Source organism: Pelophylax lessonae (assembly GCF_965119305.1).
Source record: "Pelophylax lessonae genome assembly, chromosome: 6".
NCBI lineage: Eukaryota > Metazoa > Chordata > Amphibia > Anura > Ranidae > Pelophylax > Pelophylax lessonae.
Window position 1 is genome coordinate 44,544,603 of NC_138773.1, and position 25,897 is coordinate 44,570,499.

The 25,897-nt window shown below is 38.7% G+C and overlaps 1 protein-coding gene across 1 annotated transcript; it reads left to right on the forward strand.

The window, feature by feature from the left end:
* Positions 1-5,657: 5,657 nt before the first annotated feature.
* On the forward strand, positions 5,658-6,593 carry LOC309558566 (olfactory receptor 1468-like; the record flags this gene model as incomplete). Its single annotated transcript, XM_082261644.1, has 1 exon — positions 5,658-6,593. One exon carries the CDS (start codon positions 5,658-5,660, stop codon positions 6,591-6,593), a length of 936 nt encoding a protein of 311 aa, XP_082117770.1.
* Between the last annotated feature and the right edge of the window lie 19,304 nt (positions 6,594-25,897).

A 25,897-nucleotide genomic window follows, 5' to 3' on the forward strand; every position in this document is an offset into this window, starting at 1 on the left:
TTGCGTTTTATGTATCTGGTGAAGTCAGTTATATGCCACTGAGTCCCCCAATTTAGGTCCCTTACTGAAACCATTTCCACCTACAAAGACCACTAGTCAAGCACCACATTAATCTTAGCTGGATGTTTCCCTTCACTCCCACTTGTTTCACATCAGTGCTCTTCTGGATCCCGAGAGTACCCCTTCACTGGCTATCCAATCGGAATTATCCCTTTCACACAATCAATGACATTGACACCTGGAAGAAGGACCTATGCAGGAAATAAACAGAGGGAAGAAGGAACCGGCACTAGATGATCATGACTGTGGCTTAAGGTAAGTGAAATCCATTATTTAACTTTTCTTTTTTTTACCCAATCAATCAGAGAAAGTTGGTATGGGGTGGGTTGTTATTTTTTTCCTAGTGCTTTAAAGTGATTTCATTGCTTGTTCAGAATATGTAAATACATTAATGTACATGATCTTGGCGCAGGTTCATTTTAACATATTAATATATAACTACCGTATATACTCGAGTATAAGCCGAGTTTTTCGGCACATTTTTTTGTGCTGAAAACGTCCCCCTCGGCTTATACTCGAGTCAAGGAAAAAAAAAAAGTCCCTGGCCGCTCCGACGGGCTTAAGCTTTAAAAATGGCGCCGCCCGTCGCATACATGTCACCGCGCACGCGCCGCCAGCCGAAATTATACAAGCGGTGGTGACGCGTGCGCAATGAAGTGTCGGCGCGGGGGGGGGCGCCATTTTTAAAATGAAGGCGCCTCTGGAACAGGTAAGTGAAACAGCTTCACTACCTGCCATTATGCAGGGCTGTGGGCACACTACAAGGGATGCAGTGCTGCGGGCATGGTCCACCTGTACCATGCCCACAGCACTGCATCTCCTGTAGTATGCCCACAACCCCGGATCCTCTTGTACCATGCCAGTACCCTGCATTCACCTGTACCATGCCAGTACCCTGCATTCTCCTGTACCATGCCAGTACCCTGCATTCTCCTGCACCATGCCAGTACCCTACATTCTCCTGCACCATGCCAGTACCCTGCATTCTCCTGTACCATGCCAGTACCCTGCATTCTCCTGTACCATGCCAGTACCCTGCATTCTCCTGCACCATGCCAGTACCCTACATTCTCCTGCACCATGCCAGTACCCTGCATTCTCCTGTACCATGCCAGTACCCTGCATTCTCCTGCACCATGCCAGTACCCTACATTCTCCTGCACCATGCCAGTACCCTGCATTCTCCTGCACCATGCCAGTACCCTGCATTCTCCTGTACCATGCCAGTACCCTGCATTCTCCTGCACCATGCCAGTACCCTGCATTCTCCTGTACCATGCCAGTACCCTGCATTCTCCTGTACCATGCCAGTACCCTGCATTCTCCTGCACCGTGCCAGTCACCCTGCATTCTCCTGTACCATGCCAGTACCCTGCATTCTCCTGCACCATGCCAGTACCCTGCATTCTCCTGTACCATGCCAGTACCCTGCATTCTCCTGCACCATGCCAGTACCCTGCATTCTCCTGTACCATGCCAGTACCCTGCATTCTCCTGCACCATGCCAGTCACCCTGCATTCTCCTGTACCATGCCCACCGCCCTGCATTCTCACCCTAGGCTTATACTCGAGTCAATGATTTTTCCCATCTTTTTGTGGTAAAAGTAGGGGCCTCGGCTTATACTCGGGTCGGCTTATACTCGAGTATATACGGTATACTGTAACTATATTTAGTATATTTTTAATTATATAAACAAGGTGTCCCAAAAATGTATACACAATTTGCATGATCATGAAGTCAGTATTTATTGCCACACAGTTCACTTTCAAATTTTAAAATAAAATACATAAATTTACATTTTAGTATTTTGCACCTGGTTCAATTAACTGCCACAAATGCATAGACTTGGCACATCAGAATCCACTCATTATGGAGGAACATCATGTTAATTTACCAGGAGTGACGGCGTGGTGCTATTTGTCAGCGCAGGGAATAATTGGAACATTCTTTTGTTATGGTAATGTAAATGGTGCCTGTTACTTGAGTTTGCTGCTGGAATCTGTCATGTTCTATATTCAAAAAGTTTTTGGAGATGCTGACTTTTATTTCCAAAAAGATGAGGTTCCCCCGCACTACCATCATGATGTAAGGGCCAATCTTTATGGGAATATGCCAAACAGATGGATTGGGCGAAAGGTTTCAGTAGAATACTCTCTGAGTTCACTAGAACTCATGCCACGGGACTTTTTCTTATGGGGATTTCTAAAAGCTACAAAACCAGCAACCGTTGAATGAATTAAGAATAGCAATTGAAAGAGAATGTGCCCAAATAGCAAACAAAATGATTCTCGATGTTTGTGATTCTATGCTTCATGTTATCAGCAATGCTTGAATCAGAATGGTCATCAGTTTGAGAACAGGAGATACGTTTAAAAATAGTACATTTATGTATTTTATTTAAAAATTTGAAGATGAACTCTTTGGTTATAAATACTGACTTTATACTTTATAATCATGAAAATTGTGTGTGTGTATATATATATATATACAGTATCTCACATTTTTGTAAATATTTTATTATATCTTTTCATGTGACAACACTGAAGGAATGATACTTTGCTACAATGTCAAGTAGTGAGTGTACAGCTTGTATAAAAATGTAAATTTGCTGTTCCCTCAAAATAACTCAACACACAGCCATTAATGTCTAAACTGCTGGCAAAAAAAGTGAGTACACCCCTAAGTCAAAATGTCCAAATTTGGCCCAAAGTCTCAATATTTTGTGTGGCCACCATTGTTTTCCAGCACTGTCTTAACCCTTTTGGGATTGGAGTGCACCAAAGCTTCACAGGTTGCCACTGGAGTCCTTTTCGACTCCTCCAGGATGACATCACAGAGCTGGTGGATGTTAGAGACCTTGCACTCTTCCACCTTCCGTTTGAGGATGCCCCACAGATTCTCAATAGGGTTTAGGACTGGAGACATGCTTGACCAGTTCATCCCCTTTACCCTCAGCTTCTTTAGCAAGGCAGTGGTCATCTTGGAAGTGTGTTTGGAGTCGTTATCATGTTAGAATACTGCCCTGCGGCCCAGTCTCGGAAGGGAGGGAATCATGCTGTGCCTCAGTATGTCAAGGTACATGTTGGCATTCATGGTTCCCTCATTGAACTGTAGCTCCCCAGTGCAAGCAGCACTGATGCAGCCCCAGACCATGGCACTCCCACCACTATGCTTGACTGTAGGCAAGACACACTTGTCTTTTTTACTCCTCACCTGGCCCCAACTCACGCTTGACACCATCTGAACCAAATAAGTTTATCTTGGTCTCATCACACCACAAGACATGGTTCCAGTAATCCATGTCCTTAATCTGCTTGTCTTCAGCAAACTGTTTGCAGGCTTTCTTGTGCATCATCTTTAGAAGAGGCTTCCTTCTGGGACGACAGCCATGCAGACCAATTTGATGCAGTGTGTGGCGTATGGTCTGAGCAATGACCTCCCACCCCTTCAACCTCTGCAGCAATGCTGGCAGCACTCATACGTCTATTTCCCAAAGACAGCCTCTGGTTTTGACATTAAGCACCTGCACTCAACTTCTTTGGTTGACCATGGCGAGGCCTGTTCTGAGTGGAACTTGTCCTGTTAAACCGCTGTATGGTTTTGGCCTCTGTGCTGTAGCTCAGTTTCAGGGTCTTGGCAATCTTCTTATAGCCTAGGCCATCTTTATGTAGAGCAACAATTCTTTTTTCAGATCCTCAGAGAGTTCTTTGCCCTGAGGTGCCATGTTGAACTGCCAGTGACCAGTATGAGAGAGTGAGAGCGATAACACCAAATTTAACACAGCTGCACCTTTATTCACACCTGAGACCTTGCAACAGTAATAAGTCACATGACTCCGGGGAGGGAAAATTAATAATTTGGCCCAGTTTAGACATTTTCACGTAGGGGTGTACTCAGTTATGTTGCCAGTGGTTTAGACATTAATGGCTGTGTGTTGAGTTATTTTGAGGGGACAGCAAATTTACACTGTTATACAAGCTGTACACTCACTACTTTACATTGTAGCAAAGTGTAATTTCTTCTTTGGTTCTCATGAAAAGATATAATAAAATATTTACAAAAATGTAAGGGGTGTACTCACTTTTGTGAGATACTGTATATATATATATATATATTTATATCTCCCAGTTGGAGACTGTGTCAGCCAGCAGACAGGAGGTCTGTTTGTGGGGAGTCAGGAGGACTCCGATACTCTCCGGGAGTCAGTGGCTGCAGGTGGCAGCCGGAGCACATGTATGTGTGTGTGCGTGCGTGCGTGTCTGAAGAGACAGGAGACAGCCTGAGGACCAAGGCCACAGTGAAGCGGTTAGCTTCAAGGAGTCCATGGTCTGGGGACCAGCATAAAGTGCAGAGGTATTGCTGAGGAAAACTGCACGAGAGTGAGAGAGCCAGGTGGGCTAGTATTTTGCTTTGTATGACTTTCCTTATTGTTTACGTTTGCCTTTTAATAAAAGTGGGCTGCCATGCCCTTAAAATGTATACCTGACTGCAGTGAATCACTGGAGAAATGCATCTATCGCTGAGCTGATTGTCCCCCATATTACAATATATATATATATATATATATATATATATATAGTATATATATGTGCAACGTACAGCGTAATGTTATTTTTTTAGCATAGCTACAATTTTCATGATAGAAAATTAGAAAAATCCCTAATCTGATACTTGATAAAATAATAATTCTACACAAAGGTGTGCACAGCCTATTTGCATTAGGGTCTGCAACTCAAAACTTAAACACGCACACCATTCTCTGCAGCCTCAGCTGTACTGGCCAGTGAATGAATGGGAGAGTGCTCTGTGCTGAGTGCCTTTCTGCTCATTCACAAACTGAAGCATAGTAAACACATTGTACTATGCTTCAGTTAGGAATAGACACAGTGAGTGAGTTTGTTAACTGTATTTATTTAGAAAATTAACTTTTTACTAGCCCCTTACCTGCTCTCCACCCTGAAACATCCCCTGCAGCAGCCGAGGGCAGAGGAAAGGAGGGAAGCCAGCAGCAATGCAGGGCCGGGGGAGCCCAGGAAGCAGGGGAAATTGGTAACACACATAGTTATTAGGGTGTGCCTAGGCACACCTGGCACACCCTCTGTGCATGTATATGATTCTACAACTATTTTTATCATAAAGTGTTTATTTACAGTGACAAAAAAGTTAACTTTTTTTTTTTAAATGTGCATACAAATAAAATGTTCCAAAGCAACATTTATTCATCTGAATATGCAGTGTTTTGCAAAAAAAAAAAAATGGTGTCAATGTTGATCATAATTATATTGCTTTGCTGCTTACAAAGGAAGAGCATTTTCGATGAAGAGTTGTACAGTATTTTTAAAGTGTTTCAAATTGTGGCATAATAATAATTTTTCAACTCTTTGTTACCAGGGAGGCGTCTATTTAAAATACTAAAAATGATAAACTTTGTCATAATAATTTTATATGTACGTATAGTTAAAATGTGCCACAAGATGTCAGCATGAAAAGAGAACACTGAATCACCTGAATCTGTCATCTTCTACCAGATAAGCCGTGGCATTTTTGACCACGATCATAGTTTACTTTTTTTTTTTACAAAAGAAGAGCAGATTTGATGGAGAATTCTACAACATCTAAAGTGTTTCAGATTGTGCCATTTTTCTTTAAAACAGAAGATAAACTGTACATTTTTGTTTTTTTACTTACAATATATTTTACGGGCCTGTTAATAAATATAATTATCATCACAGTTATATATATTAATGATCATTTACACACCCCCATGTATCTGTTTCTCTGTAACTTATCCATTGTAGATATTTGTTTTACAACAGTCACTGTTCCCAAACTGCTACACATGTTACTTACTAACAATAATACAATATCATTCACTCAATGCTTTACTCAGTTCTGCTTTTACGCATTATTTGGTACCACTGAAGATATTATTTTATTCATTATGGCATATGACCGATATGTCGCTATCTGTAAGCCTTTACACTATCACCAAATCTTGGGGAGAAAAAATTGTTTGATGTTCATTGCTGCCACCTGGATCTCCGCTTGTACAAATTCTTTATTGATGACAAAGGCAGCGTCAACTATGTCATTTTTCCGATCAAAAGTAATTCATCAACTTTTCTGTGATGTCAAAGCTCTGATCAAGATTTCATGTGCCGGGACTGAAATGTTCTTCATGTTGTTGTACTTTGAGCTTTTGTTGTTTGGCTTTGTTCCAATTTTGTGCACTGTGATCTCTTATGTTAAAATAGTTGCCATCATCCTAAATATTAATTCACGTGATGGTAGGAGAAAACTTTTCTCCACCTGCTCATCCCACCTCACAGTAATCCTCCTCTACTATGTGAATGAAGCATCTGTAGTACTGATTCCACAATCTCGGTACTCAGAGCTCCTGGAGCAAATCTGCACTGTGCTATACACAGCAGTGACTCCCATGTTAAACCCTCTGATTTACACCATACGTAATAAAGAAGTCAAAAGGGCCCTGATGAGATTGGTGAAGGGCAAATCAACTCTAAAGCTTTAAAAATGTTTTAAATATAGTAATAAAATAATACAAATTGCAAAACTGCAAAAAAAGGAAAACGTTAATTATTATTTGTAGTTTTACTATAGATTGTTTACCCTTTATTATTATTTATTATAGAAGGAATTATTATTGGTTTGAAATTTTGGAAAATTGCAAGTCAGGCATGCAAGTATAGCATAACGTAATAGACAATTGAACAAAAGTCCTATATGAAGGGAAACATTGATTGTTTTGGGGCCACCTTTATTTTAGAAATCCCCCAGGAATTTCTACGCTGCAACAACTTGAATGAATTCCACTTGGCTGTGATAGGAATATTACTAGTCCAATGTTTACGCAGCTGCAAAACTGAAAACTACTTGATCGAGCAATGTGCAACAAGTGAGTGAATTTATTAAACCTTTTCCTGTGAGGCACTACCAGACACTTTTATAACTGTTATAAAATTATTACAATAGAAGTAAATGTATTTCTTATGTTTTTGCTATTGGGATGATTATTGACCTTTATGCATTTTTGTGAGCACCGATTTAATTTTTTTACTCATTTTGTTATTGGATATGTGGAGGATTTGTCTAATTTAGTTCAGCTGCTGGAACTTTGCTTTTAGGGTTATTTTTCCTTTTTTTGTGCTGTAGAAAAAAACCCAATTTCTGTCTTTATTTTTTCTTTATTTAATGTTATGATTTGTGTTTTACAAATAAACCTATAATATGTAACAAAGGATTCCCAGAGCACTATGAGTTATACAACACAGCAGTCCAGCTTGGTTTACAATTTTGTTTGCCTAAAGCCTGGTACACACTAGTAGTTTTTTTCATTCAACCAAGTGGGCTGAACGAAGGAAAAAAAACTGAAGAGCTTGGGAGGAGCTGCTGTACTAACTATCTGATGCTAGTACAGCGATCTCCCCCGCTGAGCTATTGTGTTCTGACAGGAGGTGGCAGAACACACTGGTTAGTGCTTTTAGCCATTGACTGAGAGTGCTAATTGGATGCCAATTGGCAGACACTTTTTGGTCATGCCCCTTCAACAGAAGGCAGCCGAAGAACCGGCTTATGTCGGACCAGCTGCCATATGCACAGGACAAATGATTCCGCCTGATATTCGGCCCGTGTGTACTAGGCTTAATCCTTGGACCAAGAGGTCTGATAAAAGGGAAGTCACTGTTTTGATCAGTGATTGGAGATAACAATGAGCTCCTATCAGCACTGACAAGTAATGTTAAAAGACAACTAGAGCTCTACCTGATGGCTGGATAGAAGGTTACATACAATCAAAATATCCTATATCAAATTTAACTGACTAAAGCGAAAAAGAAAGATATACTTTTTAATATCTGACAATAATAAAAAAGGATAGAAGTACAAAACATATACATTTTCTTAAAAGATAATAGAAAATGTGATAAATAGGAGCTTTTTTTTAACATAGGAACAGCCATATTGGGATCTTTGCTCTCTGTGTGAAGCAGTGATCTCTGCAGAGGTCGAACATTCCCCCTAGTCAGGGGTAGAGATCCCCAACGATGACTGATTGACCAGTGCGTATATGCAGAGAACGGAACATTCTTTATGCAGCTTAATGCCAGAGAGAAACAAGTGTTCTTAAGGTGGGAATCCATTAGACTCACAAGAAATTTTAAAATGTTTTAAATATATTATTCAGCTGCATATTTAATGTATTTACCTAATTTAACCACTTATGGACTGATATGTTACACCCCCTTTCTGTCCAGGCCATTTTTTAGGTTTCAGTATTGTGATAGTTTGGCTGACAATTAAACATTGTTCCCAAATACATTTTATCTTATATCTTTTTTGAGTCAGATAGAGCTTTTTTTTACTATAGTGGGGAAAAGGAATTAAACATTAAAAAAAATAAAAAATAAGGGGATCACCAACTTGTTGTCCTCATGGAACAAAATAGGGCATCAGTAGCGCAAACAGAAATTGATCAAAAGCAGCAAAATAAATTCAAATGGATACATAAAACATAATTATAGAAAAAATAACAAAGTCCATCATATATTGATGCCTTGGGAAAACAGTCTGTGAGATGAGTGAGTATATATATCATAACACACTCCAAAAGCAGAGGTAAAGGTATCCCAGTGTATAGTTGAAAAAATACCTCACAATCCTCCACCAGTGTGCAGGTCACTCCAAGTGAAATGGAAACTCAACAGAAATAATTGCCTACCCACTTTCTTAGATAATATAAGTACACATGTTTAAATCACCCAGGAAATCTACTGGATCTGCTGCCACTTCCTCCTCCACTCACACGCACTCGATGTGGATATATGCAAAGAAACAATCTCCACTAGTGTGATAGGATTTATACTGATAGCACTTTATTAAACAATAAAATATTGCACCTACAAAATTAGCATGTTAAAACGCCAATATAAATTGTATGTGGGTCCATACAGACACTCCTGGCTCATCTCAACCTCTCCACGCTGGTGGGATACGCAATTGGAGATGTCCGCTCCACAACCACGGCTTGTTCCGGTTGCCGTATAATCACACCCCGACGCGTTTCATCATTTCCGACTTCGTCACAGGGGGAAGTGACCATACGGCCCAGCAATCTGGAATTTAAAGCCGCAAACAATTGAAGAATGACAAATCACCATATAATCTCTACAATCATGGGTGATCATTAACCAAGCATTTCATAGATTATACATATACATCTATCTTAAAAAGATATATCTTAAAAAAATATGTCTATCTGCAAAACATATATAAAATCACGGAGCAATGGTAATTTTATCCCACAGTGCATTTAACCCCTTGTATCCACCCAACAATGAATAGTAACTTATTCAACCACATATATAAACTGTGGTATATACAAGGGGAGTCAATGCACGATACTTCACACAACTAGTATCCATCTGGACACCAGAGAGCCACAAAATAAATATAAATTCGTCCAACAGTGCAAAAAAAAAAAAACCCTTGCTCAGTATCCAAAAAGGGTATATTGATCAACCCCCTGCATAACCAATAGTATTTAAACGGGGCAACAAAAATGCAATGTGCCGTGGCTCAAAAGATACCAGAAAATTACCAAAGAATTAAATTAAAACCTCTGATGCTTGTTGCACCTAACATATTCAAATACCATAAAATAGAGTTGTGCACAAATTAATAGTACACAAAAACTAAAAATATACACTAAAATCACAGAATGTTATACTGGTCAAACAGTTATAAAAATTATAAAATAACATTAAGCTAAAAGCTCATCACAACGTACTAAATTCCATGGTTCCACTTAAATGAATATAGACTATACAAATCTAATTTTTATTATTCATTAAGACCAGATCAGTCGACCACTGGTTGAAACTGTAAACCAATAGGGGCACTCATCACCCCTATATATTACAACAAAGAAAAAAGAAGAAAGAAAAAACGAAGAATAAAAAAACCATACATGGTTTCAAATGAAGGCTGAACTCATAGTGTATCACCATTCAGATGTCCTTAATGGTCACTGATAAAGCAGTTTAGGTCCAACTCTATATTAAGGCCTTTAGGATTTAGGATCCAAGGCCTGGGTCAGGAAGATCCACTTGGTTTCACATTTGGATAACTTCCTGATCCAGTTAGCACCTCTCCAAGATGGAATCATCCATTCAATGCCCCAAAAATGCAGGCCCCGTGGGTCACGTTGGTGGAATCGCCTCAAGTGATCTGAGATGCTATGGTCCTTGAATCCTTTCAGGATATTCATAATGTGTTCTCCCACTCCCTTTTTTATGGTCCGCTTAGTACGACCAATGTAGATCAAATTACAAGGGCACATCAATGCAAACACCACATGTGTGGTGTCACATGTCATAAGATTTTTAATCTTTAAACTTTTCCCTATAGATGGCACACTAAATTCCTCACGTCTTTTTAGATTGGTTCTAGCAAAGAAGCATGCCCTACATTTACCATAAGTATGGAATCCCTTTCTCCCTGGGAAGAATGAAGTATTAGGAGGATCAATGATCTGCCTAAATACCCGATCCCCAAAGTTTGGTGCCTTATGATAAATAAAGGAGGGTTCTTTTGGTATGACCCGGCCCAAGGTTTTATCCATCTGGAGAATATACCAGTGTTTCCTGAAGACCTCTTCCACTTGTCTATAGTCCTCAGAAAAATCTGATATAAAACTCCATTCTTTCCCATTATTTTGGAGTCTCACTTTATTGACCAAACATTGAGTTCTGGGCATTTCCAATAGAGTATTGATTTCCCTAGTAAGGGCCTCCTTTCTATATTCTTTTTGTAGGAATTTATCTTTAATTACTCTTGATTGGGTCAAAAAATCATGATCAAAAGAGGAATTCTGCCTCACCCGCATGAACTGTCCCCTTGGTATATTCCTTAACCAAGCAAGGTGATGTTTACTCATTATTGACAGATAGCTATTCCCTATCGGTTTGCTTGAAGTAAACTTTTGTAGCAAACCTTGTTTCCTGTCTAAATACAGAGACATCCAAAAATTGAATAGTTTCTCTGTCCCAGTGGAACTCCAATCTGATGTTCTAGTATCAGAATGAGTTTTATAGCCAGAAGACGGGTGTAGCCATGGGCGCAAAGTTCGCCCCTAGCCTTGCAAACACCTTCATGGCGGAGTGGGAAGACAAATTTGTATTTAACCAAAGGAGATCAGAACTGAGATATTACAGAAGGTTCATAGATAACATTTAGTTCATCTGGAAAGGCTCAGAGAAGGATCTGAGGGGTTTCATGTCCCATTTGAATTCCAATTCCAATAACATCAGAGTATCAGAGATACAGTATCGGAGATCTGTTTCAGGACACCCAGTTACTTTTGTTCCAGCAACTCAGAGATCGCTTCGCCCTAACCTCTATACCTTCCTCCCACAACACCTGGACTAAGGATATCCTACACATTTTTACTTCTCCAAGCAGCAAAATTCAAGGTATTACCTACCTACACAACCTCCTAATGAGACCAAACCTGCAGGTTAAGCCTCTCACTATATCTTACTGGGAATCCAAACTGAACCTACAACTCCCTCTACACGAATGGCACTCGGCAATCAGCACTTCTATTAAGTACTCTAAGAACACATCTCACTGGGAAACCCTAATAAAAATTATGCATAGATGGTACTTAACCCCAGTAAAATTGGCACAGATTTTTCCAACACAATCTGCCAAATGCTGGAGGAACTGTGACTTGGATGGACATATTCTACATATATGGTGGGAATTGGAAAAGCATTGCAACATTCATCAGGGATCTCACCAATATAAATATTGAATTCACCCCCCAAGATGACTCTTTTTGGAGTAGGTCTAACAAGTTGGCCTTCTAAACTTCAACCCATCATCTCCCATATCCTCATAGCTGCTCGATTATCCATCGCAAGGCTATGGAAACAGAATATTACACCCACATTACATAGCCTTATCTTGATTCTTAATGATAATCTTTCGATAAAATTTCTATTTGTCAAAGCACAGGGTAATGTAGATAGATTCTTCCAACTATGGCAACCCTGGTTAGCTGATCGTAGAGCTAAATTGTCCCTTTGATTTGGAAGCTACACCCACGACCTAGACACCAGCTCCAGATATCATTATATCGCTACATAGGCCCACTATGGACACCAGGAAGAGCCTTTGGGGGTAACTACCTACACTTACTATACATCTTAAACTTATACCTTGTATACTGGTGGAAACTGTGAATATTGATATTACTACTCTCCTTTCACTCGTGTTCACATGTTCTTCCCTGCTCCTCCTTACTTGTCTGTGTTCTTCCCCGTCACCCTATAGGGAAACCAGGGAGAACATAGCTTGTTGTATAAAAGTGGATATTTCTGCGCTAATATAATTATAAAAAATTAGTATTGTAGGGTGAGCTGCTGCACAAAGGAATCACAGAAAAAACCCAAAGTGAATATTAAACGAAAATGTGCTGCGTAGAATATAGTGAATAATGAAATCACCAAAAAAAATACAAAAAATATATAATACATAGGCATAGGTATACAAGGCATTTATTTAAAAGTAAAAAGCCAAAACATCTCCCTCGCTGTTAGTATGTAGGTAGCCGGCTACCTACATACTAACAGCGAGGGAGATGTTTGTTCGTTTCCAGCGTACCTGTAACCTTTAGATGCCTTGAATTCACATCGCAAATGTGAGTGGTTTTATCTGCTTTTTACTTTTAAATAAATGCCTTGTATACGGAGTTACACTATGTCCCTGTCGTAATTTGTTTCCCACTATGTGGACATCGCCATTGAGAGTTTAAAGGAGACATCCTGTGGCCATCCTTGGCATTACACTTAAGCTTTCTGTGGTCTACTCATTAGCTTGAGAGACCTATCCGTTCTGGTAAGCAGCCATCTAATTTTCCCTGGGTGATTTACACGTTGGTGTCTATTATATTTTTACAAGGAATTGCGTGGATGCACTCTTTGGGATCTTGTGGCACACCTTCTTGGATTTTCTTCTAATTTTTGCATGGACTTTATTGGGATTTAATTTAATTATTATCCTAATTTTTCACTTTATTACAATTTACACTGGATGATTTATGATTTACGTGATTATTGATATACATTGGTGATATTCACATTTTTAAGGAATATTGATTAATTTCTGGTTACCTTATCCTGACACATATACAGAGTGATATATATATACTTTTTGTATTATATATTTTTTGTATTTTTTTTGGTGATTTCATTATTCACTATATTCTAGCGCAGCACATTTTCGTTTAATATAGCTTGTTGTATATTCTGTCTTTCTCGTCTAAACTACAGGCTACTCTTCCTTTTTTAGCACTAGAGATGACTCTCTTTTACCTTAGCCTACGGTTAATGTTAACATCTTTATAGTTGACAGTATTTCTGAGGCGGAGGCCCGATTGGCCCTAACAGACTAAGTAATCCTCATCCCCGGGACACAGATTGAGCCCAATAATGGTGTTCGGGGGGATGTGGACAAAACCATGCCTTGATATTAATTTCGGGCAGGACCGGACTCCGCTATGTGTATGTATCTCAAACGTATTTGTTTTTTTTTTTTCTCTTCCTCTATATATCTGTAAATGTAACAGTGACTGCTTAATATATTTTTGGTATGTTGTATTTCTATTAATGAAAATCAATAAAAATGTTTGAAAAAAAAAAAGAGATTGAATTTATTTTTTGGAGGAACTATGCCATATTGTTTATATACAAAATTCAGAATTAGCAGCAGGTACTATGTAGACCCATTTTATTCCAGGTATTTTAACTGAATTTGAATTAGAATACAGAAAGCTGCATGGCTGTAAATGGTATATACACCCTACAATCTGGAATGACACTAAGAAATACAGAAAAGAAAAAACCTTATTACCATCTTTCCTTATGCACATCCCTCCTCCAACACTTGACTAAGCTTATGGAGTCATCATCGCTTCACACAACCTAGCCCTCCCAGGCCCAGAGGTATATAAAAGAGCCCTTGGTGGTTGTCCAGTTATGAAAAGACTGAAGCAGAACTCCATTTTTCACACTGGACATGGACAGAAGAATCCAGGAGAATTAGCTGTTTGGAACATTACAATAGCATTTGCCACAAATGTAACTGAGAAGTAACAGATGCCTCTGTAGATGTTGTAAATATACAGTAAAGCAGTTATCTTGTTAATATGCAAAAAAAGAAGCATGAGGTGTATCAGATACTTTTAAGAGGAAGTGTAGAGTTCCCCTTATATAAGGTTGAGGGGCTTTTAAATCAATGCCTAAGCAATTTATAAAGGATTAAATCATAGAGCCCACTAATGGTACAGCAGACCCTTTAAGAGTTCCAAAAAAAAAATGATAGTATTTCTCGTTATATACCAAATAACTTCTAGAGTGTGTAAGCGAAGGAGAAATATTTTTGTAAATAATTTTTATGAAGTTTTAAAATGGAGTTCCCCTTAAGTGGAAGTACGGGCTCTTTAAAAATCAGGGGATGGAGTGGACATTATTGGTATTCAGTGAATGAAACTGTCCTGTAGAGTGGTCCCTGTTTAGTCATCGCAGTAGACAACAATAAGTGAAGATAGGGGTAATGAGTAATCACAGCAAAAGGGATATAAGAAGCAGAGTGTACCAACATGGTGCCGTCCCTGATGACATCAGTGTGATGAAACACATTGGGTGAGGCTTGTTGCATCACTTTCGTTTTTCCTGTTGGTGGAATGTAGGTGGTTACAGGAAGTAACACATACGCTATAGCTTGTATGTAATGCATGCATTATTACAGAGTAAATGGATTTTAAATGTTTTTATGATTTAAATAAAATAGAGTTACACTATTGGAGGCTGCCTCTGTCCCCCCCCCCCCCCACATGCCTGCATATTGGAGAGGAACCTGCGAACAAGACTTCTAATTTTGCAGGGACATCGTAGTCACAGGAGGAGATAGAACACCTCCTATAAGCACTTTAGACCCACTTGTGCTGCATAGGGGTCACGGAACTCTGGTGAGTGAGGTGAATAAGAAAGGGAGCACAGAGTGATTTACACCCACTGAAGATTGTAAATGTTGAGCACCAGTCACTTTATACATAACTTTATGAAAATGGGACTTGATTTGTACTCTATACAGAGGCCAGTCACTTTATAGAGCACTTTATGAAAATTAGACTTTATTTTTGCTTTATACAGAGACTTTCTATATTTTAGGAAATTTTATATAGCTTTTAAAAACGTACTAATGCACAGCGCACATTAGGGATCGACCGTTTATCAGCAAGGCCGATATATATCGAGGGCCAATATGCACTTTCCTCGATATATCGGTATCGGCCCTGGAGGTTACTGATATTGTGAAATGTTATGCTTTCTGCACTATAATATTGTTCTACTTAACTTGGAATATTGAGTGTAGTGGTATATTACTAGTGTCCACTCCAATCCATTCCACTGTCTAGCTTATGTCTAGCTTTTTTTCTAGCAGTTTTGCACAGACTGCACTGCGCTGCAGTCAGTGCAAAACTGTTAGAAAAAAAGCTAGACAGTGTATTGGAGTCAGTGGACTACTGCTGCAGTAGTGCACCACTCACTGCTGCAATAATTTTAAATCACTACTGCAGTGCAGTCACTGCAGTAGTGCAGTAGTGATTTAAAATTATTGCAGTGATTGAGTGTACTACTGCAGTAATAGTCCACTGACTCCCCACTGTCTAACTTTTTTTTCTTTTTTTTTTCTTTTTTGTCTAACTTTTTTTCTAGCAGTTTTGCACTGACTGCAGTTAGTGATTTAAAATCATTGCAGTGAGTGCACTACTGCAGCAGTAGTCCACGGACTCCTCCAATCTACTGTCTAGCTGTTTGTTGTTGTCTAGTTTTTTTATTAGCAGTTTAATTTGCACTAACTGCAGTAGTGATTTAAAATCATTACAGTGAGATCACTAATGGAGCGGTAGTCCACTGACTCCAATCCACTGTCTAGCTGTTTGTCTAGCTTTTTTCTAGCAGTTTTGCACTGACTGCACTGCAGTAGTGATTTAAAATTATTGCAGTGAGTGAGTGCACTACTGCAGCAGTTTATGCACCATTCAATCAATCAATCAATCAATCATTCATTCAATTCAATCAATCAATTCAATCAGATGATTTGAAACCGATGTCCCTGCAAGTGCGATTTTCCTATCAGTTTTCATGCAGTTAAGGTGTGAAGAATGAGCCCTTAATGTTAAAAATGTTAATAAACAAACATTAACATGTTCAGTAACAGATTTGTGTCGAAAATTGTGTTTTTTTGCAAAACTTTAAATGTTCAAAATATCGGCCCATATGGGCCGATACCGATATACAATGGCCAAAATATCGGTATCGGCAACGAAAAACCGATATCGGTCGATCCCTAGTGCACATTACAATGGGACAGATGATACATGTATACATGGTACCAAAAAAAAAAAAAAAAACACACACACACTAGGTATTAGTTTAATAATGTATTTATTAATAGTCAGTAATATAAGCAGTGCCACACCAATTTTTTCTTGCTTATACTAATGTGATCAATAAAACCATCTGGATTTTCCACTACAAATACCCTCTTCTCTACACTATACATATCTTGATGTCCACAAAGAGCTGTCTTTATTAGTTACAAATGCATATTTTCCTTAAATATTTTTAGAGGTATAATCTGGGTTGGAAACCATAAACAAGACTACAATGGCATGCAGTACATTTAAAGCAGAGTGAATAGGTGGGAAGCTTTAAATATTGGTTGAAAGCTGACAAAGTTTGGAAAACATTTCTTAAGAGCCTTCCTCCATGTTCAAAACATATTTTTCCATCTAATTTTATCTTTTCCATCAGTGCTTGGTCTGTTCACTAAACTGGCATTATTAGACCTCTGAAATAACTTCTAATATCTTTTTTTTGTCACTTCTTACACTGAGAATAACAAAAAATATTAGGAATAACCCCCCTCCCCTTGAAAAACAGCAATAAAAACAGGTAATAACCCTTACCCATTCTTCCATCGCTGTAGAAATTTTACTGCCTCTGTGACTACAGAAGTATTGAAGGGAACAGGCAGAAATTAAAAAGTTTCTTACTCTTCCCTACTCTATTCAAAGTTAAAAAAATCCCACTAATAACTTCAAGCACAATATATAATACTATAAAAAAAAAAAAAAGTTGAAGTTTTAGTCTGTTATGCCAGGGGAAACAAAACCTTAGCCAAGAAATCAGTATACCCCGATGGGAATAAATCATTGTTTTCCTGAACATTTCCTGGTAATGCATAGTAATACCTCTATGTTCAGTAAGGGTATAAATTGTAGCCTGTATTCATCACTGGTCTGCAAGAACTATAACAGAGCATGCTACTCTGCAGGCCAGTCTAATGGTAGGTGACGATATATTTCTAATTTTAAATATACACAAAGAAATGTTTTTAGAACATTTTATTTCATAGAGCTTCTGTCTCTTGCCTTCAGCACAAAGGCAACACTATCTCACTCATCTATTAATGTCCCACTCTTGGTAAAGAGAGTGACTGTTAGCCACTGGATAAATGCTAGTGATTCTTTACCTTGATTTACTATAACTGAATGTATGTGCACATATGTGTAGCTCTATGCACACATGAATTCATTATGTTGCTTATCCATCCCCTTGATTAGAACATCTATTTCTGGGCACTTTGGAGGGGCAAACAATCATGGATTTTAAAATGATATAAAATATTGACAACAACTTCAATGTAGTATATTTTTTATAGCTTATTGTTTTTATATTATTACAGGTTATTTATATAGCGCTGCCAATGTATGCAGTTTTATATATATATATATTTATATATATAATGTATATTGAACATTCTCATCAGTTTCTGCCTTTAAGGAGCTTACAGTCTAAGGTTCCTAACTCACATAAAACAGCCAATGCAGGATCTAATTAACCAACCAGCATGTCTTTGGAGTGTGTAGATTTTTTTAGGTCCTTTCCTCATCTCTGTGCTTTAGGTGAGATGTGTTTTACATAAATTGATGTTCCTTGTGAAAGGTGTCCTTGCTTAAAACCAAACCTATAATGCAGCAAGCAGTGAACAGCCCTAAGATATTATTATTATTATTATTATGATACAGTATTTATATATAGCCAACAGTATGTGCAATGCTTTACAAAATAAAGGAAGAGAGTAAAGTTACAATACACTGAAATTCAAGGGGGTAAAAAATGAAAATTGTTCAAACATTAAATGATTCAAGACACTTTCACGCAAAATGGGACAATTGCTCATCCGTATGTAATCAATTTTCCTAAACTTTGCATTTTGTACCTCAAATTCTGTTATTTATCCACTATGTTGCATGCATGAGGTTTCTTTAATCCAATTGCTTTTGCTATATGTATTTGATTTTTGCACTGCAGGCAGTTAGATATAGGGCTTTTTTTTTACCCTACTTTACTTTGTACTGTTAACTTTATATGATCTTTACGGCCATTCAAAATGTTTTACCATCACTGTATTTTACAGCTCTATATATGTATTAATAGCTTTTTGTTTTTGACTTTTTTTTGATAAACAGTTGCAAAAAAAAAGTGAAAATTGTTAGAGAAAAGAAAAGTAAATTTGGGCATTTTATGTAATTTTTTAAAATGTTTGTATTAAACTTTTTTTATGTAAAAAAACTGTAAGCTTCTGAGTGCTTCTAATTTACACCACTTCTATTCATATGTATAAATAGAAAATAAAAGAAAAGGCATCTGTAAGAGTATCAGCAGTAAAATCAATAATTTTCACAGAGATCCAAAAAACATTCACACCTGAATCTTATGGGTTATGGAGCAAACACTATTTGGTGAATTAAGGCTTTAGCGTTTATTGCTTTTATCCCAGTTGATGATATTTAACTCAGCTTCACAGTATGCCAGTATACCAAAAATCTGCCTTTGTGTTCGAATACCCCTTTAGAGGCCACTACCCTCCAAAAGTACTCTGAAACAGCCCTGAAGAAGGGGGAGGCTGTTGTCCCAAAACTCGCTGCCTCTACTTATACCTATGCATCTACAATACATTTTTTAACAATTCATTAAGTGAGACTTTTTTGACATTGGGCACTCCTTCATATTTACCTAAAAACCATTTTATTCAGTCACTGTGGAGATCTTTCAGTAAATGAAGAAACTCATGTGGTAAGGTAGCCAAGCTACATAGGTATACCATGGCAATGTTGTTAGAGCTACATGGCTATCGCTGAGTCAGCCCAGACCCTGTGTTTCTAGAATTTGGTGGCAAATCTTTATCTAAATCTAAATCAATGTATTCTAAACTTGGTCCATATAAAAAGACTTAAAACGCACTTAAAAGCATTCAATGTGTTTCTAAGTGGACCTCTACTCCTTCCTCAAGAGCACAACATACTAAAAACATCTATCCATGCAGCTAGTGATATACATACTTTACTGAATAAAGATGGCTTTTTATCTGGTAGTCAAAATATGATCCTCTTCCCAATAACCCCATAATAAGCCAAATATACCATATAACAAACTTCATATATAACAGAAAAATCCAAATGATCAATTTTCCATATATCACTGATTTATATGCAAACTCTGTACAACCTGATCTCAATATACTGTATATATTACAATTCATGTTTTAATGTGTCCATGATGCTGTAATGACATTTGCTCAAAACTTACATAAACTAAATATGTAATGTGCCTAATATTTGTTGCAAAACATATAATAAATTGTGCTACTAGCTCCCTTTATGTGCACAGTGTATTATGTGTGCTAAAATAAATTGTTTGTAATTTCATGAAAAATCATAGGTAAATGTCTCAGTTCTATAAATCTATGTGGTTTGCATGTGACATAACCTTTGGAATCTTCTATACTATGTATTTTTATGAATCAGTGGAAAAGACAAAGCTGTAAATAGTGGTGTATATTATGGTACATCAGGAAATGCCTTGAAATTCTGTAAAGTTGAAATCCTATCTTAATATGATGTTTGCCCATTTTGTATCTTAATTTCTGTATTATTCTAATAATATAGCATAATATCTCTAAACAGGTACCATCAAAAGATTTCCAGCATTGCACCCTTACTAAACAATGACCAAATCACAATGCCCAAAATTGGCTCCTTAGGGCTTTTTAAGTGTTTAAAATAATTCCAAAGGAATTTCAAGAAAAGAGGATATATATATGCTATATTGACAAAAGTATTGGGACACCTGCCTTTACACATTAATAAACTTAAATGACATCCCAGTCTTAGTCCATAGGGTTCAATATTGAGTTGGCCCACTCTTTGCAGCTGTAGCAGCTTCAACTCTTCTAGGAAGGCTGTCCACAAGGTTTGGGAGTGTGTCTATGGGAATGTTTGACCACTCTTTCAGGAAACGCATTTGTGAGGTCAGGCACTGATGTTGGACAAGAAGGCCTAATTCATCCCAAAGGTGTTCTATTAGGTTAAGGTCAGGACTCTGTGCAGGCCAGTCAAGTTCCTCCACCCCAAACTCACTCATCCATGTCTTTATGGACCTTGCTTTGTGCACTGATGTGCAGTCATGTTGGAACAGGAAAGGGCCATCCCCAAACTGTTCCCACAAAGTTGGGAGCATGAAATTGTCCAAAATGTCTTGGTATGCTGACGCCTTAAGAGTTTCCTTCACTGGAACTAAGGGGCCAAGACCAACCCCTGAAAAACAACCCCACCATAATCCCCCTCCACAAAATTGTTTGGACCTGTGCACAAAGCAAGGTTCATAAAGACATGGATGAGCGAGTTTGGGGGTGGAGGAACTTGACTATATATAACAATATTCCATATTTATTTTTACAACTTATAAAATGAATTGTGAATCCATCATATTTACATATAAAAGTTGTGTATTACACATTCAAATTAAAAATTATTATAGACAGCCCCACTCTTGGTGGAGATATCAGATGACCATTTAGCTCCTCTTATTCAGTTCATAATATATAATACTTGGTCCACAGGAAAGCATTCATTAAGTTGTCGCATATACAGTATCTCCTATTCCAGCGCATTTCACACATCCAGCTTCATCAGGAGAACAAGGAGAGAAGGACTTTTGAGTACAATGTAACAATATATAAGCTTTTCACCTATGCCCTATACCACATCTTTGGTTTGAAGAGTACCTTGTGCCCCCATTTTGCCCTTAAAGGGAGGAGGTGATGGAGAGAGAGTGACCGCTGGGATTGGAACACATGCAATTGGAATCCAATTGTTTCCTAATGCAATAATGCAGTGGAGTGGTCTCTAAACTGCGGCCGTGGGCCGAATGTGGCCCTTTGTTGCCTTTATCCAGCCCTTAGGGCTCCATTTCTCCCACTGATACAAGGACCATTCCTTCCACTGACAACAACAGTGGGGCACTATTCAGCCCATTAACACCAACAATGGATTACTATTTAGCCCACTAAAACTAAAGATGGGGCATAAGTCTTACCCTGATAACAACAACTAGGCATTAATACCCTCACTAATACCAATTATGGGCATCTGTTCCTAGCATCTATTCCACAGGTGTGATTTTACTTTTTTACTCCCACTGACCACTAAGCCTGAGACATTGTCTATTCCCACTCACGCTGGGCATTTTCTTCTTCCACCTACCCCTTAAAGTCTGAAGGACAGCAAATTGGACCTTTGTTTAAAAAGTTTGGAGACTCCTGCTCTAATGAGTAGATTTCTACAAGATCCAGCTGCCTACATGATTTGGGACATACTTCATTACAGGTAAGTAATGTCAATAAAGCTGTAGAGAAAACATTTTTGTGAGGCAAACTTCAGATTTAATTAAGTTGTCAAACTAAGAAACCAATAATTTACTTATTATAATGCTTCCATCTCTTTTAGAAGAAAGAGAGGGCATATTCCTGCTATTCAGGTGCATGTTTATTGCATCTGTTACTGTCTAAGATTTTTTTATTTTTTATTATTGCATAGAGCTCCAACTAATGCTTGCAAATGCCAAAAATTTGGTATTTGTGTGTAATATTTCATAATTATGTGATTAAAAATAAATAACATTTCTTTTTTATTTTCTGTTTTTAGCATCAAACCTAATGATGAAAACACATTAGAGAAAAAAATCCGAGTTAAGGTAAACGACTAAACACATCAGTTGCTGACACTATTCCTTGATACACAGCACAAATTAGTATAGAGACGCAATTAGTGCAGCGCTTAGAGGTATAAAAGAAAGTAAATTGATTATAATAAAAATAGTGAAAATACTTAAAAACATGTAATCTTGTGAAAAATTTCCAGGCTTTATTCACAATTTCCGTTATAAACATGCATCCCTGGACAAATATGTAAAGTATATAACAATATCCAGACTGAATGGTATAGTGTTTATATAAATCCGCACAAACCGTAAATCTTAGCAGCTCAACAAAGCACTAAATACATGAATTAAGTGACTAAAATAAAAAAAATTGAATAAAAGAAGGAGGAAACTTATAGAGGTATACATTAACCCCATTACGTTGACCGTATGCAAATATGCGGCCCCACTGAACTGGGCTTTTTTTTCTCTGTGAATGGACAAGAGAGATACATTGTACCATTCTCTGTCCTTGCAGAGATAGAAAAAAAAAGTGTTTGAAGAAAAAAAAATTACAATAATTATTTAAAACATTAAATAAAAAAAATAAAAAATTTAAAAAATCCCTAGATCAAGTTTTGATTTAGGTCAGTGCCAGGGTTAGTGTTTGGGTCAAAGTAAGAGTCAGTATTTTTTTGGACAGGATTTTTTTAAATTATTATTAGTGCCATTTAGTATCAGTGTCAGTGTTTTAGGTAGGATTTAAAAAAAAGCGCACTTTTGTTTCTGGGCTGTACTACATGTACAAACAAACAACTAACATACACATATGTGGTATCCCCCCCAATTGTCAGGAGCAAGAAAATGTATTTTGGGTTGTTCTTTGGTGGTAGGTTATAGTAGTAGCAAGAAATATACAGGTAAATTTACAAAAATTATTTACTTGGTTTTCCGTTACTAATTAAAAAAAAAAAAAAAGGAGATGAGCATTACCATTTACCACCAAAAAAAAAACCAAATGTTTCCTGAATAAACAAGGCATAATCCACCTGGATGTGCAAAGTATTTATGGTGATATGTATGGTTTTACTAACACATGTCAAAAAATGCAAAATTGGGCTCAGGCATTAAGATTTGTTTTACCCATAGGCCCAAAGGGGTTAACGAAAACAAAAGTCCACTGAGAAAAATGAAAGACCCACAACCATGAAGAGGAAAGAATAGACTCTTTAACCACTTTACATAAAGGATGAGGGGAGAAGCGCCACTGGAGTGCAGTATAAAAAGGTTTTAATGGTTAAGAACAAGCAGGATAAGTAACTCACATCTGGGATCAGATAAAAACAATCACTGTGGTGCCCTCCGTGGGGTGGTCAGGCAGCTGGTCGCCTTCTCTGTGTCCTGGTGCGGTCCGATCGTCCGGGAGGAGTCCGAGGCTGATCTCAGGCGGCTTCCGAGTCGGGACAGCTGAGGAGATGCAGAGAGCTGTAGTGGCGGCGGCCGGCAGCGTCTGACGTCGCGGGCAGTCTGGGCTTAGTGGGCGTATCCGGGCATCACTACATGTTTCGGAGCATGCGCAACATGCCGTGGTCGAGCATGCGCACTCCTTTGTCAAGTGACACTACAGCTCTCTGCATCTCCTCAGCTGTCCCGACTCGGAAGCCGCCTGAGATCAGCCTCGGACTCCTCCCGGACGATCGGACCGCACCAGGACACAGAGAAGGTGACCAGCTGCCTGACCACCCCACGGAGGGCACCACAGTGATTGTTTTTATCTGATCCCAGATGTGAGTTACTTATCCTGCTTGTTCTTAACCATTAAAACCTTTTTATACTGCACTCCAGTGGCGCTTCTCCCCTCATCCTTTATGTACACTTTGAGCTGCTTCGCTCAGCCGGATAGCAGCCCTGAGTGCTGCCCAGCCCAGTAACTTCTTCCCCTATCCACCCGGACCAGTGGATTTTTACTCCCCACTCCCCTCCCCTTTGCACCGAGGCCAGCCTAACATTATTTATTACAGGCGCTGGAATTTTTACCCCATCCCAAGGCTCCTCCAGCGTGCAGCCCCTTTATGTGCCAGTACTTATTGACTCCCACCTGACTGCCAGCTCCCACTATCTGCCATAACAGAGAGTTGCACCCCCTGTGAGCACCGATTTACATACTTTTTATCTTTAACCACTTTACCACCGGAGGATTTTGCTGTCTTACGTCTGGGCCACTTTTTGCGATTCGGCGCTGTGCTACTTTAACTGACAATTGCGCGGTCGTGCGAAGCCGTACCCAAACGAAATTTACGTCCTTTTTTCCCACAAACAGAGCTTTCTTTTGGTGGTATTTGATCACCTGTGCGATTTTTACTTTTTGCGCTATAAACAAAAAAAGAGCGTTTATTTTGAAAAAATAACAATATTTTTAATATTTTTTTATATGAAATCCCCCCCCCCCAAAAAAAAATGTAAAAATCTAATTTTTTAAAAATTTTTGGCCAATTTGTTTTCTGCTACCTATGTTTGGTAAAAAAAATCAGAATAAGCATATTTTGGTTTGCGCAAAAGTTATTGCGTTTACTAACAAAGGGAAAGATTTCTGTCATTTTTGGTGTTTTTTTTTTTTACGCGTAATGGCGGCGATCTGCGATTTTTTTGCGGGACTGCGACATTGCGGCGGACAGATTGGACCCTTGACTGACATTTTTGACACTTTTGGGGGTACCAGTGATATTACTGCAGTAATCAGCGCTATATATATGCACTGTTACTGTAAAAATTACACTGGCAGGGAAGGGGTTAATTTTATTGGAGAGGGAGGGGTTAATGTATGCCTGGTGCTTACTAACATGTGGGGGGGGAGGTGACTGAGTGACACAGGGACAGATCGAGGGTTCAGCTATGCTGAACCCTGCAATCTGACCCTGCCCGTCACTTGGGAGATCCGCCCGCTCTGTTTACACAAGCGGACGGATCTCCAAACTAGATTCCCCGATGATTGGGGAAGAGCAGCGGCGATCGCCGCCGCTCCTCCCCTGGCCCGACTCCCGCTGTAACTGAAAACAGAGGGAGCGAGCCTCCGGCGGCGCGCGCGCGCCGCTGAGGGGGGGGAGTGTCTGGTGACTGGTGACGTAGACCTACGTCACCAGACGATAACGAGCCACTGTGCCGCAGTAGCAGCACAGTGAGCAGTGGGGAAGCGGTTAAACAACCACGGATGATCCACTTCCAAAATCTCCTAGGTGTAAACCAAGCACATGCAAGGCTTAACAGATAGTGCAAACCTCCAAGGCAATGAGGGGTCACAATGCGCATAAGGGTAATACATCTCCCCCAGGGAGTTACGCTCTCTCCAACTCCAACTCTATCCAACTTCCTCTCATCAACTGGAACACAGAAGATTTGCAACAAGTTGTAACCATGTACATTCACAGCACGTAAGGGTTAGCCACATCACCCAGGGATAAATCAATGGGGTAACTTAAAGAAGAACTTAACATAGTCAGGGACTGCTTGGAAACCAGCCCCCAGTCTGCACATTTTGCTTTCAGCTGATACCAGGTCACATTTAGGTACCTAAACTGCTTGTACTAAAAAATATAGATTTATTGATGCAATAATGATAACAGAACTGCAATAATTTGTGACTTTTATATATGCCCAGATTTCAGCTTTGAAAATAAGCTTTATTTAAGACTTGTGGCAATATCCA